General features: G+C 40.2%; 1 protein-coding gene across 2 annotated transcripts in view; it reads left to right on the top strand.

Annotated features, from left to right (window-relative positions):
- The window catches only part of Aoah (acyloxyacyl hydrolase), a 213,642-nt gene that overhangs the window by 76,071 nt on the left and 117,596 nt on the right, over nt 1-19,975 (top strand). For both annotated transcript variants that reach the window (XM_015490228.2, XM_048786464.1), the window contains exon 5: nt 17,586-17,645. In XM_015490228.2, coding sequence (XP_015345714.1) covers nt 17,586-17,645 — 60 coding nt within the window. The remainder of the gene's footprint in view (nt 1-17,585; nt 17,646-19,975) is intronic.

The raw sequence follows: 19,975 nt of genomic DNA, 5'->3' as shown, positions 1-19,975 counted from the left end.
CACCTTTTCTTACAATTAAAAAAGTGAAAATGAAAACTAGATTTCTTCTACCTCTTATGTATTTGGCCTCCACAAGACTCTTTGATGGTCATCAGACAATAATCACAGAAACAGAGAAGCTTTAAATACCAGAGACCACTGTATTAAATTAGTCCCTGAATATTTGAACATTTAAAATGCTAACAGAACTGAAGACAGCATTAAAACACTTTGGACTTAGGGTCTACTCTTTGGTCTTTTTCCCAAGCATTTGAAATGATCTTGTAGAGAACCTAATCTGTATTTGTTTTTTGTTAAAGTTCATATTTGTAATTTTGGAGTATCTACTTAGACTTTTTTAAAAAAAAAAATTTGTTTTAATTAGTTACACATGACAGTACAATGACCTTGACATATCATACATTTGAATCAGATGGGATGTAATTTCTCATTTTTCTGAGTGTACAGGTTGCAGAATCATATTGGTCATGCAGTCACATATATACACACACTAATAATAATGTCTGTTTCATTTTACTATCTTTCCTATCCCCCCATCCCCTCCCTTCCCCTCCCATCACTTCTCTCTACCTAATCTAAGGTAACATTATTCTTTTTTTTTCTCACATCCTCATGCATGTATTCTGTATAACAATGAGGGTCTCCTTCCACCTTCCATACAATTCCCCTTCACCCTCCCTTTCCCTCCCACCTCTCTTCCCTATCTAGAGGTAATCTTCTTCCCATGCTCTTCCTCTCTACCCAATTTTGAGTCACCCCCCTTATATCAGAGAAGACATTCGGCATTTGTATTTTGGGGATTGCCTAACTTCACTTAGCATAATCTGCTCTAATGCCATCCATTTCCCTGCAAATGCCATGATCTTGTTATTTTTTAGTGCTGAGTAATATTCCATTGTGTATATATGCCACATTTTTTTTATCCATTCACCCATTGAAGGGCATCTAAGTTGGCTCCACAGTCTAGCTCTTGTGAATTGTGCTGCTATAAACATTGATGTGGCTGTGTCCCTGTAGTATACTGTTTTTAGGTCCTTTGGATATAGACCGAGAAGAAGAATAGCTGGGTCAAATGGTGGTTCCATTCCCAGCTTTCCAAGGAATCTCCATACTGCTTTCCAAATTGGCAGCATCAATTTGCAGTCCCACCAGCAATGTATGAGTGTGCCATTTTCCCCACATCCTCGCCAGCACTTGTTGTTGTTTGACTTCATAATGGCTGCCATTCTTACTGGAGTGAGATGGTATTGTAGAGTAGTTTTAATTTGCATTTCTCTGATTGCTAGAGATGGTGAGCCTTTTTTTCATGTATTTGTTGATTGATTGTATATCCTCTCCTGAGAAGTATCTGTTCAGGTCCTTGTCCCATTTGTTGATTGGGTTATTTGGTTTTTTGGTGCTTAGCTTTTTGAGTTCTTTTTTTAAAAATATTTCATTATTTTTTTGTCTTTTTTAATTTTTTTTTAATTTTTTAAATTTTTATTATTAGTTTTTCAAAACATTACATAGCTCTTGACATATCATATTTCATACATTTGATTCAAGTGGATTATGAACTCCCATTTTTCCCCATATACATATTGCAGATTCACATGGGTTACACATCCACTGATTTACATAATGCCATACTACTGTCTGTTGTATTCTGCTGCCTTTCCTATCCTCTACTATCCCCCCTCCCCTCCCCTCCCTTCCCATCTTCTCTCTCTACCCCATCTACTGTAATTCATTTCTCTCCCTTGTTTTTTTTCCCTTTCCCCTCACTTCCTCTTATATGTAATTTTGTATAACCCTGAGGGTCTCCTTCCTTTACCATGCAATTTCCCTTCTCTCTCCCTTCCCCTCCCACCTCTCGTCCCTGTTTAATGTTAGTCTTCTTCTCATGCTCTTCCTCTCTGCTCTGTTCTTAGTTGCTCTCCTTATATCAAAGAAGACATTTGGCATTTGTTTTTTAGGGATTGGCTAGCTTCACTTAGCATAATCTGCTCTAATGCCATCCATTTCCCTGCAAATGACATGATTTTGTCATTTTTAGTGCTGAATAATACTCCATTGTGTATAAATGCCACATTTTTTATCCATTCATCTATTGAAGGGCATCTAGGTTGGTTCCACAGTCTAGCTATTGTGAATTGTTCTGCTATGAACATCGATGTAGCAGTATCCCTATAGTATGCTCTTTTAAGGTCTTTAGGGAATAGTCCGAGAAGGGGAATAGCTGGGTCAAATGGTGGTTCCATTCCCAGCTTTCCCAGGAATCTCCATATTGCTTTCCAAATTGACCGCACCAATTTGCAGTCCCACCAGCAATGTACAAGTGTACCCTTTTCCCCACATCTTCGCCAGCATTTGTTGTTGTTTGACTTCATAAGGGCTGCCAATCTTACTGGAGTGAGATGGAATCTTAGGGTAGTTTTGATTTGCATTTCTCTGACTGCTAGAGTTGGTGAGCATTTTTTCATGTACTTGTTGATTGTTTGTATGTCCACCTCTGAGAAGTGTCTGTTCAAAATGGTGATATTACCAAAAGTTCTCTATAGGTTTAATGCAATGCCAATCAAAATCCCAATGGCATTTCTTGTAGAAATAGATAAAGCAATCATGAAATTCATATGGAAAAATAAAAGACCCAGAATAGCAAAAGCAATTCTAAGCAGGAAGAGTGAATCAGGCGGTATAGTGATATCAGACTTCAAACTATACTACAAAACAATAGTGACAAATAGTAACAAAAACAGCATGGTACTGGTACCAAAACAGGCGGGTGGACCAATGGTACAGAATAGAGGACACAGAGACCAATCCACAAAATTACAACTATCTTATATTTGACAAAGGGGCTGAAAGCATGCAATGGAGGAAGGATAGCATCTTCAACAAATGGTGCTGGGAGAACTGGAAATCCATATGCAACAAAATGAATCTGAATCCCTTTCTCTCGCCATGCACAAAAGTTAACTCAAAATGGATCAAGGAGCTTGTTATCAAAACAGAGACTCTGCATCTGATAGAAGAAAAAGTTGGCTCCAATCTACATACTGTGGGGTTGGGCTCCAAATTCCTTAATAGGACGCCCATAGCCCAAGAGTTAATAACAAGAATCAGCAAATGGGACTTACTCAAACTAAAAAGTTTTTTCTCAGCAAAAGAAACAATAAGAGAGGTAAATAGGGAGCCTACATCCTGGGAACAAATTTTTACTCCTCACACTTCAGATACAGCCCTAATATCCAGAGTATACAAAGAACTCAAAAAATTAAACAATAAGATAACAAATAACCCAATCAAAAAATGGGCCAAGGACTTGAGTTCTTTATATACCCTAGAGATTAGAGCTCTATCTGACGTGTGAGGGGTAAAAACTTGTTCCCAGGATGTAGGCTCCATACTTAGACTTTCTTATCTACTAAGACTCTTGGTATATACTTAGATTGGCAAAATACTTATTTGGGGCTCATTAAACTCATGGAGATGGCAAGACTCTTCAAAGGACAGCAATAATAATGCAAATCTTAAGTTACCCTTAACTTCTATTAGTAGAAGAAAACAATTTGTTCCAAGGAAGATGTATATATGATGTTCAAGATACAAAAATGTTTCTTGCCTGCTTTTGAGAAGTTCAGGAAATGACATCTCTCTCTTGAGAATGTACTTAATACTTCCCTTAGTTCAAGAAAAGCTAATGACCTTAATGAATTTGAACAGTTCTAGAAGATCCTTTGAACTTTAATGTTTTAATCACTGGTCTCCCGACATTCACTCTTGACCCTCCTCTTCACCTAATTAATAATCTACCTCAGAGCTGAGCTTAGAAGTCATCTCCTCTATGTTTCCCTGATGCCCCAATTTATGCCAGACTCTCCCGTATTCTCTGTTCTTGTTACTCCTCCATTCTAGCACTTGTTATAATTGCATTAAAAATCACAAAATTATTATTTAATGTCTAGGACTTTCATTAGGGTGTAAATTCCGTGAGAGCACAGATAGTCTGGCTGTTTTATTCCTTAAACTCAGTGCTATTCTCTGCACTTCCCCAAAGTCCAGCACAGTTCACTGCATGTATTAATTGCACAATAATTATTTGATGAAGGAATAGCATGGTAGAGAGAAATAAGAGCAGTGCCCTCACCCACCAACACACAAAGAAGTCCATATCCTAATACCCAGGCCTGTTAGTATGTTACTTTATGTGGCCAAAGGAAATTTCGGGGTGTGATTTAATTTAATATCTTTAGATGGAGAGATTATCTTGGACTATCTGTGTGAGTTGCATGTAATCACAAGAGTCCTTATAAGAGGCGTGTATTAGGATCAGAGTGAGAGAAGAAAACGTGACAATAGAGGCAGAGGTCCAAGGGACCAGGCCATCAGCCAGGATATATGCACAATCACTAAAATCTGGAAGAGATGAAGGAAAGCTTCTTCCTTGGAACCTCACAGAAGGACCCCATCCTGCCAACACCTTAGTTTTAGCCCTAGATTTCTAACCTCAACAACTACAAAAGAATAAGTTTTTATTGTTTTAAGCCACAAAGATGGTGGTCATTTGTTATAGCAATTAATACAAATTAACTAATACAAATAAATTTCTTTACTATAACATTGGGCAAGATTTATCTAACAACCTGAAAGCAAAGAGAAAAATGGTAAAAAAAAAAAAAAATTTGTAAAATTACCATGTTACAAAACAATTGACCTTACAACAACCTCATGACTGAAACATACCCACTATCTGACTAACTCAATTATTTACCAGAAATCATCTGTCTAAAGAATAGAACAACATCTTATTTGTAGGACGACACCATGGAGTCCAGTACTGGAGAGATTATTTGTGAGGCCAGATCTTAAGGAAGAAAGAGGGAGTCAAGTGAAATAAAGGTAGCAGTGGTGAGGCTTTGAAAGTTCTCTTAAGAGCCCAAGTTCTCTTAAGAGCTTCTTATCTATAAAGTGGGGTCAAGAATTGTTACTCCTTAGTTTGATATTTTGACTGTAATATTTGCTCATATCCTGTTTGTGATATTGTACTACAGTTGTATAAGATGATACTATTGAGGTGAACCGGATAAAGGACACATGGGAATTCTCTATGCCATTTCTTATAACTGCATATGAATTTATACTTATTTTGACAATCAAATAAAATGTTTAAAGAAATATATTGTGAATACCAAATAAAATATATTTCCTGGCAAAATATGAATTAAAAATTGTTACTCCATACTTTGTAGAGTTAGGATAAAGTTTAGAGAAATTGTTTGCCATATTGGTCACTTGAAGTATAAAATTTCCATGGCAAAATGGTATGTGATGGTGGTGGTGGTGGTGATAGTGATAAAATCAGTGAATAATAATGGCAGAAAAAGGAGCATAGGCCAGCCCAGTGGCGCATGCCTCTAATCCCAGCTACTCTGGAGACTGAGGCAGGAAATGGGAAGTTCAAGCCAGTTTCAGCAGGTTAGTGAGGCCCTAAGAAACCTAGCAAGACCTGTATCAAAATAAAAAATTAAAAGGGTTGGGGCTGTGGCTCAGTGGTTGAGCACCCCTGGGTTTGATTCCCCAGTACCAAAAAAAAATTTTGTTTTGAATAAAAATAAAAAAGAGTAGGGTCTTTATGGTTCTATTAGAATAAAATTTTTTAAAAAGGTGTTGCCTGGAAAAAAAGAATACTGCATAACATGATTAAATGTATTGGTGATATTAATAGCTATACAATGCAGAATTAGCCTAGAAAAAGGAAAGAAGAAAATGCAGCTAATGCTAAAATATGTGTGAAGAAGAGAGATTCGACAATAAAAGGGAATGCATTTAAAAGGAGTGGCTTTTTTATTCCTTTTACTTTTATTATGTTTTTTTCATTCCCAAAAAAGAAAATGGCATAAACTTGACTTCATTTTCTTCCTTTGACTTAAAGTCAGTAATGGCCATCAGAGCTAGAAAGTGTCAGAACATGAAAATCAAATTGGGCTTTGATATGGCTAAATCCTAGGTACTGGAAAACAGTCACTGTAAAATACAGTGGAATACAGATATAGCAGCACAATTCAAAGTAGCTAAACTGTGGAACCAACCTAGATGCCCTTCAATAGATGAATGGATTAAAAAAATGTGGCATATGCACATATTGGAATATTACTCAGCAATAAAAGAGAATAAAATCATGGCATTTGCAGGTAAATGAGTGGAGTTAGAGAAGATAATGCTAAGTGAAGTTAGCCAATCCCAAAAAACCCAAATGCTGAATGTTTTCTCTGATATAAGGACACTGATTCATAGTGGGCTAGGGAGGGGGAGTATGAGAGAAATAGACAAACTCTAGATAGGGCAGAGGGGTGGAGGGGAAGGGAGAAGGCAGGGGGTTAGAAATGATGCTGGAATGTGATGGACATTATTATCCAAAGTACATGTATGAAGACACAAATTGGTATAAATATACTTTGTATACAACCAGAGATATGAAAAATTGTGCTCTATTCGTGTAATGAGAATTGTAATGCATCCTGCTGTCATATATAAACAAAAAAATAATTAAGAACCTAAAAAAGAAATAGGCCCTCAAATTCCACCCGAAGGCCAGACAGGCCAATGTTTGATAGAAACTCAAAAGCAGTGGACCTTCTAGCCTTTGTCTTTCTACCTAAATAGAAATCGTCTCAAAGCACTTTTCTGTTGGCTTTTCCGAACTGCCTGACTTAGTCAGTTTGGACAGCTGTAACAGAGTATCAGACACTGGGTGCCTTGTAAATTTATTTCTCATAGTTCTGGAGCCTGGAAGTACAAGTTCAAAGTGTCGGCATTGTCAAGGACTGGTGAGAGTGCCCTTGTCAGCATTGTCAAGGACTGGTGAGGGTGCCCTTCTTGGTTGCAGACTGCCAACTTCTCACAGTGTCCTCACATAAAGTGGAGATGGCTAGCCATCAGGCTTCTTATAGGAGCACAAATCCCAGCAGGAGAGCTCCACCCATGTGACTTAACACTTCCCAAAGGTCCCACCTCCAAATGACATCACACTGGGACTAGGGTTTCAACATTCAAATTTGTAGAGGACATGAACAATGAATCCCTTGCACTGTCTTATGTGGTTAATTGCTTACTGTCCCCTGTGGGACAGTAAAGCACTGAGAGATAGAATTTTCCAAATCTTGCACCACTTCTAAAATCAGCTTGTATCACTTCATTTGAAGGTAAGGATCAACCTATCCTCATAGAGATCCAGAATAAATGAGTGATCGTCCCCACCCTGATTCATACATACTCTTTGATTATTAAAAAAAATGAAAGAAAGAAAAAAAAAGAAAGCCTACCCATCTGAAATCATCATTTCAATTCCCAGGGGATTTCTCCTTTGTGGAAATCTGTCACTGCTGTCAAAAGCGTGAAGTGAACAGAAGGCACTTTCTGTACTTTTCAAATCTACTGCTGCTATAATTGATCGTAGAGAACTTGATCACTGAAAGTTGTTCACTGTAGAAACCCATGCCTAAAAACACTATTTTTTTCTTTCTTCACTCCTAACTGTACCAGAATTCAATTCTTCAACACCAGAGAACCCAAGGGACAACAAGTGAGTGAGTCTTGTCCATTTCACCAATACTCTTAAAATGTCAAGGGACATAATAATGAGTCCCTAAGAACTCCTGTACATGATGTACTGCATTCCTTACATGCTCCCCCATCAGTCAATAGAGCTTAATGTACTTTGGCTGAAAACTTTGGGTTTCAATCTAATAGTGGCCAAAAGGCTTGAATACAATCATGTGTATTATGGCTCTCCCAGAGCAGGATTCGGTGCTCAGATTTCCCACACATTTTTAACTTTAAAAAAAAGTTTTCTTTTTTAGCACACTCCTTGACATCTCCCAGACCACAGTTAAAAGCCTGGATCAAGTTCCAAATGAGCCTGAATTGAATCTAGACTGTGTTGCTCACTGGTTCTGTGACTTTAGGCAAGGTATTATTCACTCTGAGTCTCAGCTTACTTCATCTATAAAAGAGGGGTAGTAGTAACTACTACTCAACACTTTCCACACTATTTTCTAATTAGTTTACTGTTGATTTCTCTCTCCTGATTGGAAAAATCCTTGAAGTCTCATTCACTGCTATGCCCCTAACAAAGAGTACATCAAGCAACATTGAAAAGATGCTCAATAAGAACTTGTGAATGAATGAATGTTGTGCAAAGAAATGACCATTGGAAAAGACATGCCTTTCTCCTTTCATTACCAATCCTGTGCTTACAACCATGCCTATGCCCAGGGCACATGACTCTCCACTCAGGTGAGTGGCTTCTTGACATCAGGAACACATGTCTCCCTATCTGACCTTTTGCATTAAATCATTTTTACTCCCTGGAAGCTACATTCTCCATTCTCCTGTGAAACCTCATTGGTCAGAATTTCTTGCTTAGGTTAAAATGTCAAGCCTACTTTATTCTTGCAGTGTAGCAATGGTGGGAAATGTGCTGGGGTCTAATAACCTGAGTATCAATCTTGGTTCTGCTTGCAGACATGCCCTGGTTAAATTTTGTAATCTCTCCAAGTCTTGGATTTCTAATCTTTGATGTGTGGAAAATAAAACTTTCTTCTCAGGGAAGTTTTCAATATCACTGAAAAACAGCTTGCTTGCATTTATGTAGGTTGATGTTGTAATTATTGTAATTTCGACAGTTGTCTATTGGTAACATAACATCCAAAAATAAAAACACCAATTATCATGGATACTAATTCCATGCTTACTATATGCATGTCTTGTTCAAATCTCACCACAATGCTATGCTCATGCCCATTTCACAGATGAGAAAACTTAGGCTCAGAATGCTCAAGTAGCTTGCCCCAAGACCCACAACTAATAAAAGACAAAAACAGGACTCAAACCCACAAATACTCTGTGATCCAAATTTATCTTAAATGTCAATTAACAGTGGAGACTGTGACATAATGATCAATACAATACTTTAAGAGTTTCAACTAAAGATAGAAATTTTGTCCACATTTGAACTGCTAGATTTGACTTTTCTCTTTTCCTTAAGCTGCCATTTTGGCTGATGCTCTGCAGAGGATGAGCCCCACCAGGGCACCCTTTGCCCAAGATACTGATAGCAGTATGTGCTTAGCCCTTGCTCTTCCATCATCATCCCAACTATTCTTGGGTCAGAGTCAAGAACCATCATCATCTCTCTTGGAGTGAGAGAAGTTACAATAGTCTGCCGAGGCTGCACCACATATTGGGGAAATTTTATTGTCTCCTGGTTCTGAAGGTTGCAATCCAAGATCAAGGTGTTAGCAGAGTGACCCTTCAGGACACCCTTGCTTCTCTGCTCTGGTGGTTACTGGCAATCTTTGCTGTTCCTTTTAAGTGGCGTCTCCCTGTGTCTTCACAACATCTTCCTCGGACACAAATCTTTTTCTCTTCACATGTCCTACTACTTATAAGAACATCAGTCCCAGAGAAGATTAGGGTCCATTCTACTCCAGTATGACCTCATCTCAACCAATTCTCTCTACAATGACCCTATTTCCAAATAAGATTACATTTTAGGGCATAGAAAGATTAGGACTTCAACATTTGAGTTTTGGTAGGACACACTTTTAACCTATGTCATCAGTCCATAGTCAGCAAGCATCTCCTCTGGCCTGAAGATTTTGGTCTGTCTCTAGTTTGGATGGACTGTTGAATCCTTCTAGACAAAAGTGCTTTAGCTAGCCCCCATGGCTACATGCTACAGTGTGCCCTGATAAGGGGCAAAGGATCTTCTTTCTCTTTCATAAACTGCCTTCATCTTCCCTTGGTCACGTTCCCAGCTCTTGAGTGAAGAAATCCAATCTAACATCCATGGTTCTTTGGACCATAAACACCCAGGATGAGGACATATAGCTGTGTGGATCTGTGTGATACTTTCTCAGTAATCCACTCATGAGGATGTGAAATAAGTAGACTCTAAAAAGGATCTGAAGATGGAATAAGGAAACATGAGAATCAAATGAAGAAAGTAATGAGCATCTGAAAAGATTTGACAATAACAAATGGCAGGATCAAATAGAAGTTTCCAGAACCAAGTCCCTCATTGTTGGTGAAAAACCTGCTTATGCCTCAGATCATTGCTTTAGCTGAGCCAGAAACATCATTCTGTCTTCCAGGCACCAAATTTTTCTACCCAGCTCACCATCCCTTTCCAAACTTTCTCTCCAACCACTCATTAGAATTACACAATTATTTTTTATTTTTTGTAACATGAAATAGTAGTCCTTATACCTTATAAATGAAGACAAACATCAAGTTGCCAATATTTAAAGGTTACCAAAGAAAAATAACAATTATTTTTATTTTTTTTCCTTGCAAAGTGCTCATCACTAAGACAAGCAAACCAAGTAACTTTTCCAAATGTTTCTGAGTTTTTACATCCATTTCCTTCTGGGGGAAAAAAATGAGTAGGCTTTTATTTACATTTTCTGTTTTATGTTGGTAATAATGCATTTTGAATTAGTAACTGTGGGAGGAAATGGTGCTTTGATCTTTCTTCAATTTTAATTTTCTTAACTTGTATTTGTCACTAAACCCGACACACCCCTGCTCAAAAGCTCTTAGTAGAAAACAGCTACCTATGAAATAAAGACCACATTTTGATCATAATGCCTCACACCTCCCACTCTCTGACCATCATCCACTTTTCCAGGCTTCTCTTTGTGAAGCCAGAATGTCTGGATTATTCATCACACTGTAGCCCAAATATTCCATCTCCAGACTCTTATGATGTCCCCTCTGCCTAGAATGTTCTTCCCCTTTCCACTCACTTCTGCCTTTGGAAGCCCAGCACAAGGGCTGCTTTCTCCTGAAGCCTTCTCACCTCTCCCTTTTTCCTGGTGGAGCCTTCCTTTCCTGTTTTCCTACATCATTGTGATATACTCCACGTGTGCCTGTCTTGTTCCCCCGCCCCATCAATGAGGATGGTAACACTCCTTACTTTAGTACCTGCCACGCTGCCTTGGAAGCAGGAAGGTTGACAGAATAAAGGAATGAGGAATGTCTGAAAACCACAGCCCTTTCCCAGTCTCCATTTAGTCTTTTTAATGGTCTTGTGAATTCAGGTCCACAGGTCCTTGCCTCCCCAACCTGGGTACTGTACCACTGAGACCCTAAAATGACAGCACTGAGCACCTGGTCCTAAGAGCTTCAGAGACATGGAAGATATAAGAAAGACATCAGTGTTGCAGCTGGAAAATTGTCCAGTGGGATGCCTCCCAGGATGGCAGGTCCTAGGTAGGTCCCTCTGAATCCATGATCCGCCCTCAGTTTCCAAGTCCAGAGATTCCATTTTTGTTTTCATTGAGATTACAATAGAAAAGGGGGAAGGCGCACAGATTTGAAGAGTGAAAGCTCCAGGCTTCACTCCTGACCGACCTTGCCAACTCACTAAATGATCTTAACCGAGCTGCCCAGCATCTGAGTGCAGCCTGCTATAAAACAGGAAGGATATGCAATTTCTGGGGTGATGAGAGCAAAACCCCAGCTCAAGCCACATGGCCTCTAAGAAGCTTTCCCAAGCCCCCAGCATAATGTAAGTAGTCACCCCAGCACCTGCCTAATGCCATTCTACACCTGAAATCAAATCACTGATTTCCTCACCCAGCCTCTGGCACTTCATGGCTATTAGCTTCTTGAGGGCCCTTTTCTAAGCTACTGCCACAACTTCAAGTCAGCCAGGCAGGAGCCCTTTCTAGCTTCAAGTGATGAGCAGGGGTGGAGCCGAGGGTGGCTCCTGGTGCTTCCCTACCCTGCTTACTTCATTGTTCGATAAAGTCAACTGCCACTTTCCCAATCTTATGTAGAAACAACTGCAAGAGATGTTCGTCACTACTGCCATCCAGAAATACCAGGGACGGCCTCTGCTGAGGGCCAATGGTGAGGACAGCCTCTGCTGAGGCCAGAGTTGTCTGGCTGCAACAGACTCTAGATCTGAGAGCTCCTCTGCATCTCATGATGTACCACATGTACCCCCTACCCCTCTGTGTGTGCATCTCCAGGCTTAGGAATGCTAACAGGACCCTTCACCTGAAGTGGGATAGAAAAGAAATAAAAGATGGGTAGAACGTGGGAAAAAAAAAAAGAAGAAAAAGCATTAATCTGAAAGCATTCTGCTAAAGTTCTTCATCTTTTATCCCCAGGCCAATTTTTCTCCCAGGCCTGTAGTTCCCAGATCCTTAAGAAATCTATAAATCTTAAATTTTACTGTAAATTTACTCAGTTAGAAAAATCGCCCTGTGCACTGCTAATTAGCCTATGCAATGTGCTAACATATATATTTTTAGAATAGATACAACACAGGGAGATATGATAGTTTAAGAAATCTATAACATGGAGTACATTCCCACCATTATCTTTTGATCAGATAGAAGATACAATATTGACCAAAAATACTGAGGGTGCCCAGGTCACTGTAAATCGTTTCGTGATCACTGGGCTGATGCCATCCCCACATACCCTCTCATGCCCACCCCTTACAAAGTTTCCTTTAAAAGAGGAACCTGAGTCCCCCAAAGCACTCTTTCTCACTCTGGAGATAACTCGCATTCTGCTCTGAGCATGTGCATCTTCACCTTTTACTTTCCAATAAAGTGAACACCTAGTGTGCCCTTAAATTCTTTTCTTCTGCAACATGTCAAAAGCCTGGAAGATTTCAATAGTGGTCTCCTCTGCCTCTGCAGAGACCTCCTTGGGCCCACTAATGGTGACACACTTAATCCCCATGAATGTGTTGAAAACCTAGCCACTCCCTCTTTGCTTCACTTTGGTGTTACCCAAACTGCCTCTTGCAGAAATGCTTTAAATTTTCTAGTTGGTCCTCCTGCCCTTCTCCAATTTTCAGCAGAAATCTAGAATTCCTTCTGGTCATTGTAATTGGAATTTGTAAGTGGGTATTCAGTACATGGGTGAGCTGGGATCCACATCTGGGCCCATGATGCTGTTCCTGTTCCTGGATGCTTTGACTCCGTCCTTCACACAGATTGGTGTGTTTCCCTACAGCCCCAGCCTCTGCTCCCCAACACCTACCCCACATGTACCACCTGCCCTCAGCCTCCTAGGAATGTTACTGGGGTAATTCAGGGGTTACATTACATATCTCAGTTTTTGTGTTCTTTCAGGAGAAAATTTCAGGCAAGACATGAAGTATTTATAGAAGTATAACAGAGTTTACTAGAAAAGAAAGAAAAACACCCTCAAGGGAGAGTGTGGGCTGTCTCTGAGAGAGCAACTGGCTCCCCTTTGTTCCCTGGTTTTAGTGAGGAGAGTTAGGGAAGTTTCTAGAGAGTCCCGCCAGGTAACACCTCCCCACTCTTGAATGACAGTAAGATTGCATCTGATCTTTAAGTCCCTACTGCACATGGTCTTACCCACAGATACCCTAGCAAGATCCATGGGCCAGAGGCAGAATTTTACTATTATCATGACATGCTAAAGATTGAAAGGCACTCTAGTTTGCTCTGGTCCAGGCTCTCTGGTTCTAATTGCAACTTGTTCTTACAGATTTCACATGGGCTTTGCTTTTAATTATCCTGTCCTCCTGAGCCATGGAGTCTTTGGGCTATATAAAGGTCACGGAAGTCCCCCTTCAGAGTAACCTGTATTCTCTTCATAGACACAACAGATTCTTTAGACCAGCATTTCTTGGCCCTGAGAATAGCTGGGCAGATAATAGGTTGTTTGTCAGGGGATGTGGCATATCCCATTGATTTAAGTCAGAGCAGGGCTGGAGTGGCTTTAGGTAAATTGCTTTTGGGATAAAATGGTTTTGGTTTTTTTTAATAGAAAATGTATGGAGGTCTGACTTGTAACCCAGTTTACAGAATTATCCCCTTAGCCTTGTGTTCCAATGGCTCACGTCCATCCGCTACTTATCAGGAAGACCATAGACAGAACCCATCACACCCCAGCACTAAGGGTGGGTCAAGGCCTCCAGGGTGGCTCTTGCCCTGATGTGTTTTTATTGTTTGTTGGTTGGTTTGTTTGTTTTCATCCCCCAACCAACATTGAGCCCCGGAGAACTGAGTTGGTTAAAATTGAATTGGTTCTTTCAAAGGGATCCAGACATCCTCTACAAGGAAGATATTACTGAAGCCCTCTTGGACGTTAGCTTTGTCTCACTTCTATTTTCTGTGCTTGTTCAAGGTCAGTCTCCTAGCAGACTGGAAGTTTGAGGAGAACAGAGGTGTCTGTGTCCTTCACCACCATATCCTCAGGGCCTTCACTGGTATATCTATGCTATGGGCACATAATTTTCTTTATCAATAAGAAATAAAAGCCACATGGATTGAACCAAAGGCATTTTTTCTCTTTTTTATTTTTAGCACATGATAGTCATACATAATAGTGGGGTTCATTTTGACATATTCATAAATGCATTAGCATAATTTTCTCCATTTTGATCCCCAATATTACTCTTCCCTTACTTCCTCCCTCCCCCTGATCTGCCTCCTCTACTCTAATGGTCTTCCTTTCACTTAGACCAAACTATTTTTTATTGTATTGGTGTTCATTCTTGAAAATGTATAAAATACAGAAAAGAACAAAAAGGAAAAAAATCTCATCCAAAATTCGTATGGCACATTCCTTTGCAAGTTTGTTGTTGTTGTTATTGTCTTTCCTGTGTGTATGAAATCTGGTGGCCTATTTTCCTTGAATGAGTTAATAGCATATGTGTTTTCTTTCACTTTTTATTTCCTTATATATTAAGCACCTACTTTGTGTATCAGGTACCATACTGGACACTGTAGATGTTTAAATGGGGTCTCAGAATGCAAGGCAACAGTTTGAGACAGAGAGGCAGGGGACATAATGAAGATGAATGAATACCACCCTTCAAGTTCCCATATGTGGGGAATGAGCTTGAGACTAACAAGAGTAGCCAAAAGAGAAATTAGCTCTTTATCTGGTCCCTGTTACACTGAGCATGTCAGAGAGGCTTATTATATACGACAGGAGAACTTCCAGAAAAAGCCAAAGTAATTGTTTTTGAATGGGGCCATCCCCTAAACAGGCTTTCTGTTAAAAGACATCAATGTTTTAAAAGTGAGGACTGTCATCGAATTTTTTTATATCTGCTTGCCAACAGATCAGAGTAGATGCTGGATGCAATGTTGGAACACAGCCAGAGGTGCCTGGTGTGTGGTATCATCATACTGACCCCTTAGTTGAACCATCACAAGGAGGTTGGGGAGTCCTAGGAAGAGGTTGGGTGGCCAGGTAAAAGGTAGGGGACACTCAGAAGGCATATAGCTGCTCACCAACTGGCACAGTAGTGTTTCAATGTTCTAAAAAATACACCCTGTACCAGGGCATCCTGGCAACCAACTCCCCCAGAGAGAATATCTTCTATTCTCCAGTCATTTCTGTACATTCTGGCTATTAGCCAACCTGCTGCCTTTGACCTTAGAGACAGGGTTTGCTGTCCTTTGAGCTTGAACAAAAGGAATATAATTTGAACAAAAGGAATATAATTTGAAATGGTTTCAGAGTCTGCTATGGAGGATGAGCTGAGGCTGACTCTGAGGCCTTCTTTCCAGAAGCTCCTCCTGGAAGATTCTCTAACAACTCCATCTCACACTGGACACTTCTCTCTTTATTTTATTCTTTTTTACATTGTTGTGACCAAAATACCTGACAAGAAGTTAGAAGAAGAAAAGCTTATTTTGGCTCACAATTTCAAAGGTTCAGTCCATGGTGGGCTGACTCCAGTGCTCCGGGGCCAAGATGATGGCAGAAGGGCATGGTGGAGGAGTGCAGCTCCGTTCATGGCATCCAGGAAGCATGAGAGAAAGGGGAAAGGGCTGCGGGGAAGATGAGCCCTTGCAGGGCACGCCTCCAGTGACCTACTTCTTCCAGGCATGCCCTGCCTACCTACAGCTACCAGCCAGTTAGTCCATTCAAACTTGAATATGCTGATTAGGTTATGTTTCTCATAATCTGATCACTTTAACTCCAAACATTTTTGTGTTAACAAAGGAAATTCTGGGGGAAACCTCATATCCAAACCATAACACTCCTCTTCTGACATTTTCATTCAACATGGGTGATGTTGTCAGAGTACCACATGGCGCCAGAGCGGAGAAAGAAAGCTTAAAGGGTGAGGAACAGACAAGAGTTCAGTAAAGACCTGAGCCCTGAACATCCGTTAGCAGCAAAGGCCAACATCTCCCAAGAGAACTTCTCTTGATGACCCTCTATCCCAAAAGCCCTATTTCTACATCCAGACATTCTCTAGGTAGGCTTGGTTGCCAGGATCTCCTGGTATAGGATATGCTTCTAAGAACATTGAAACACTGCTGTGCTGGTTGAAAAATAGCTGTGTCTAGAGGATAACAGTGTCCTCTGATGGGAGGACTAATCGAGTTGATATGTACTGGGACAACATTCTCAGCTTACCCGTAGTGATAACTATGGCACTCACCCTCAAATCTCAGCTTCCCTGCTGATTTGGGAGAGATACAAATAATGAAAAGAAAAATAAAGGAAAAAAAATAAAGGAAAAGAAAAAATAGTGGAATGAATGTGACATAATTTTCCTATGTACATAGATGAAAACATCACAGTGAATCCCACCAACATGTACATCCATGAGACTGGGACCTTAACTAGAATAAGATATAATCCATGCTTGTATAATTATGTCACAATGGGTTCTACTGACATGTATAACCAAAAAGGGAGCAATAAATAAATGTTTTAAAATAATTAAAAAAAAAACAGTTTCCCAGTGTATCCATCAATTATTTAGCAGAGGATTACCCTAGGACTGTCCCAGGAGCAGGCCAAGAAAGGACAGGCAGGGCAGGCCTGTATGCACTGAGTGGGGGATAAAAGCTCTGAGAAGCAGTGCTGCAGCCAACCCTCCCCAGCCCCACCCCACTCCTGGGTTACGTTTCTCCCAGCCTCCTGCAAGTACACAAACATAGTGGTCCTTAGAGTTTTTCATAGCAAACATTGTTGGTAATAATGAACTTACTGTTTGTGCTTGCAATATTTGTATGCTTGACAGAAGCTCTGGAAATGGTTGGAAGAGGAGTGAGGATATTGAACTAGGAAAGGAGGAGGTGAGTGGGAGAAGAATGTGAGCTGGATGGCAGTGATAGTAGCCATTCTTCAGTGCTGAGGCACAAGACACTGGAGCGGCTGCTCACAGCCTCCTACTGGTGGGGCTGCTAGATACAAGGACCAGTTACCAGAGAGATCAGTGTAGCACAGCTGTAGGCAGCAGAGGTTCAGATCACCTCTCTGTCAGACTCTAGTTATCCAACCCTGAGCCAGTTTCTTAGCTTTTCTGCATCTCAATTTCCTCATCTATAAAATGGTCCTATCTCTTAGGGCTTCTGTGACGATTGAGAAAGATAATGTTTGCAAAGAATTTAGCACAGCCTCTGGTACAGACTAAAGTCTTTAATGACACAAATTTGCTTTCTTGTGAATTATTTTATCATAACATATGTAATAGTTTATTTATTGCAAACGTATGGACAAAAAAAATCTTACTTTAGGAAAGGCATGGAAAGAAAAGACGAAACAAGTTATAATGTTGTCTAACTTTGCTTTTATAGGAATCATGGAAATTTACACTAGAGAAGGCAAGACAAATTGTCAAGAAATCCTCCACCATGGTAAGCAATCAGAGGATAGAATGCCAGCCTTTCCCTTTCCATCCTGACCTCTCACAGCCCTGCTTTCACACCCCAAAGGCAAGGGCTACTCTGGATACAAGCCCACCACATGCTACCGTGCATTGGGGTAGAAGTAGGAACTTGAGCTCCTTCCACTTTCTCCTCCTGCCTTCTTTCTGTAGCAGAGGTTTCCAGCCTCAGACATTTCGGGTTGATAATCCTTTGTTGTAAGGGCTGTTATGTGTTTTGTACTGTCTAGCAATATCCCTGTCCCCGACCTGCTAGATGCCAGCAGCACCATCCCCCCTTCCCCAAGCTGTGAGGCCTAAGAATGTCTCCTGACATTGCCAAGTGTCCTCTGGAGGGTAAAATCACCCCATTTGAGAACCACTGCTCCAGTAGACCATTCAGGAGGAGATTTCATTCTCCTACCCCTCTGCTTTCTAAGAATGTGACCTCAGGCAAGGGGCTCAACTTCACTAAGCCTCAGTTTTCTTGTCTGTAAGATGGGGTAATAGTGCCTCTGATGGGGGTACTAATCGAGTTGATGCATGCCAAGCACGTAGTTCCATCCCCAGGACTTACCAAGTATTCAATAAATGTTAAGATCATCCCCATTACTAGTCATCCCCCCTAATTTGTCCTCCTTGTAATGACACTTATTCAGCAAATAGAATGCTTAGTTTAAATAAATGGTTGCAGATTTAAATGTTTGACTTAGACTCTGATGGCAAATCAGCCCCAGCTGAAGAGGAAGGATAAAAGGAGAACTTTAAAGAACAATATCATCCCCAATGCTGGAGACCCTGGCAGTAAGAAAGGATTGGTCAGAGGGAGAAGGTGTGGTCCTTTCCCCCTCCCTCTGCTTGCTAGCCTGCTCATCATTCACCCTGATGCAATGCATGGAAGATATTATTGATTTGATAAGTGGAAATAAAGGGGAGGAAAATCACTTACATCGAGGTTTACCAGTTTAAGCAAATAAAGATATAGGATATTCAGGAAAACTTAAAATTTCAGATGAAATGGGACTAAATTTTTAGTGTAAGCATGTCTGGTACAATATTTTTATCTGGCAGCCCTGTGCGTGGGGGTCATATGGGTTTTGATGTACAAGGCTGATTCTTGTTAAACGGCAACATGCAGGCATTTCTTCGTAATTGGTTAATCAATCACAATGTCTGCTTTGCCAGTCATTATCCAATTCAGTGAATAATTAAGGGCTGACAGTAGCCAGTTCAGCTAATCTGCTTAACTTATTCGAGAAGAAATTGAAATACCATGAGAAACCCTCAACCACCACCTCAGAACTCTGAGCAGAAATGGAGAATAATAGAATTTGTGTTTTGTTCTTCTCAATGTGAATCCGAAAACTTATTTTCAGAGCATTGTTTATTTTACTAGCACAAACTGCCTTGGAATTAACTCAAAGGCTAATTAGGACTTTACAATTTTTTTTTTCTGTCACCAGAATTGAAAGAATAATTTGTGAGGCAGGATTCCAATAATTACTTCCAAGAAGAACAAAAAAAAAAAAAATCCACTGAACAATTCAACAATTAAAAAAAAAAAACTCTTCAGAAGCCTCCCTCAATTTATTTACTCTCCAGATTAAAACTATCGAGAAAAAAAATCAGAAAATACAAAATACAAATAATGGTCTCTGAAAAACTGCTTAAAAAATGCTGGCTGAAATGAATTCCATGTGACAACTGACATAACTGCAGGCTGACCAGGACATTTAAAGCAATACATGGTAGGTTGCACATCTTTTCAGCAAAGCCTGTCAGACTGTAAGAATCCAGACTGGAGAAAAGTTATATATTGTTGAAGAGAATCAAATGCTCCAGAAAAGGTCTGATCTCAGCGAGGCCCTAATAGGCTCTTCGAGGCTTTTCCTGGATTTGGAAGAGCACCGAGTCTCTAAGGGTTCAGAGGACCTGTGTTATGGAGTCATCTTATTATTTAATTCTCACTTCCACAAAAAAAAAAATATTATCAATCTCATTAAAGATGGTAGGACTGAGGTTCCATAATTTGCTCACTCTTTGTAGCTAGTAAGTGAGAAAACCATCACTTAAATCCAGAGCTAGATACCAATATTCTTTCCACTGTGCCAATAGCTCCAATCAGATTTCCTCAGGGCTGAACTTCAGGGAGCACAGTCAGGTCACAGGTGGTGTCGATACTGGAATCATTCAGGGAACAACCTGTGCAGCTATTTGTGAGGTCCCTGATCACAAGTCTCAATAGAATCCTATGAGAAGACTTTAAAAATTGCTCATATCCAAACCCCAGCATAGACCAATTTAATCCAGATAACATAGTAC

The sequence above is a fragment of the Marmota marmota genome, unplaced genomic scaffold (assembly GCF_001458135.2).
Source record: "Marmota marmota marmota unplaced genomic scaffold, marMar, whole genome shotgun sequence".
NCBI classification, from domain to species: Eukaryota; Metazoa; Chordata; class Mammalia; order Rodentia; family Sciuridae; genus Marmota; species Marmota marmota.
This window is presented reverse-complemented; position numbering and strand designations above follow the sequence as displayed.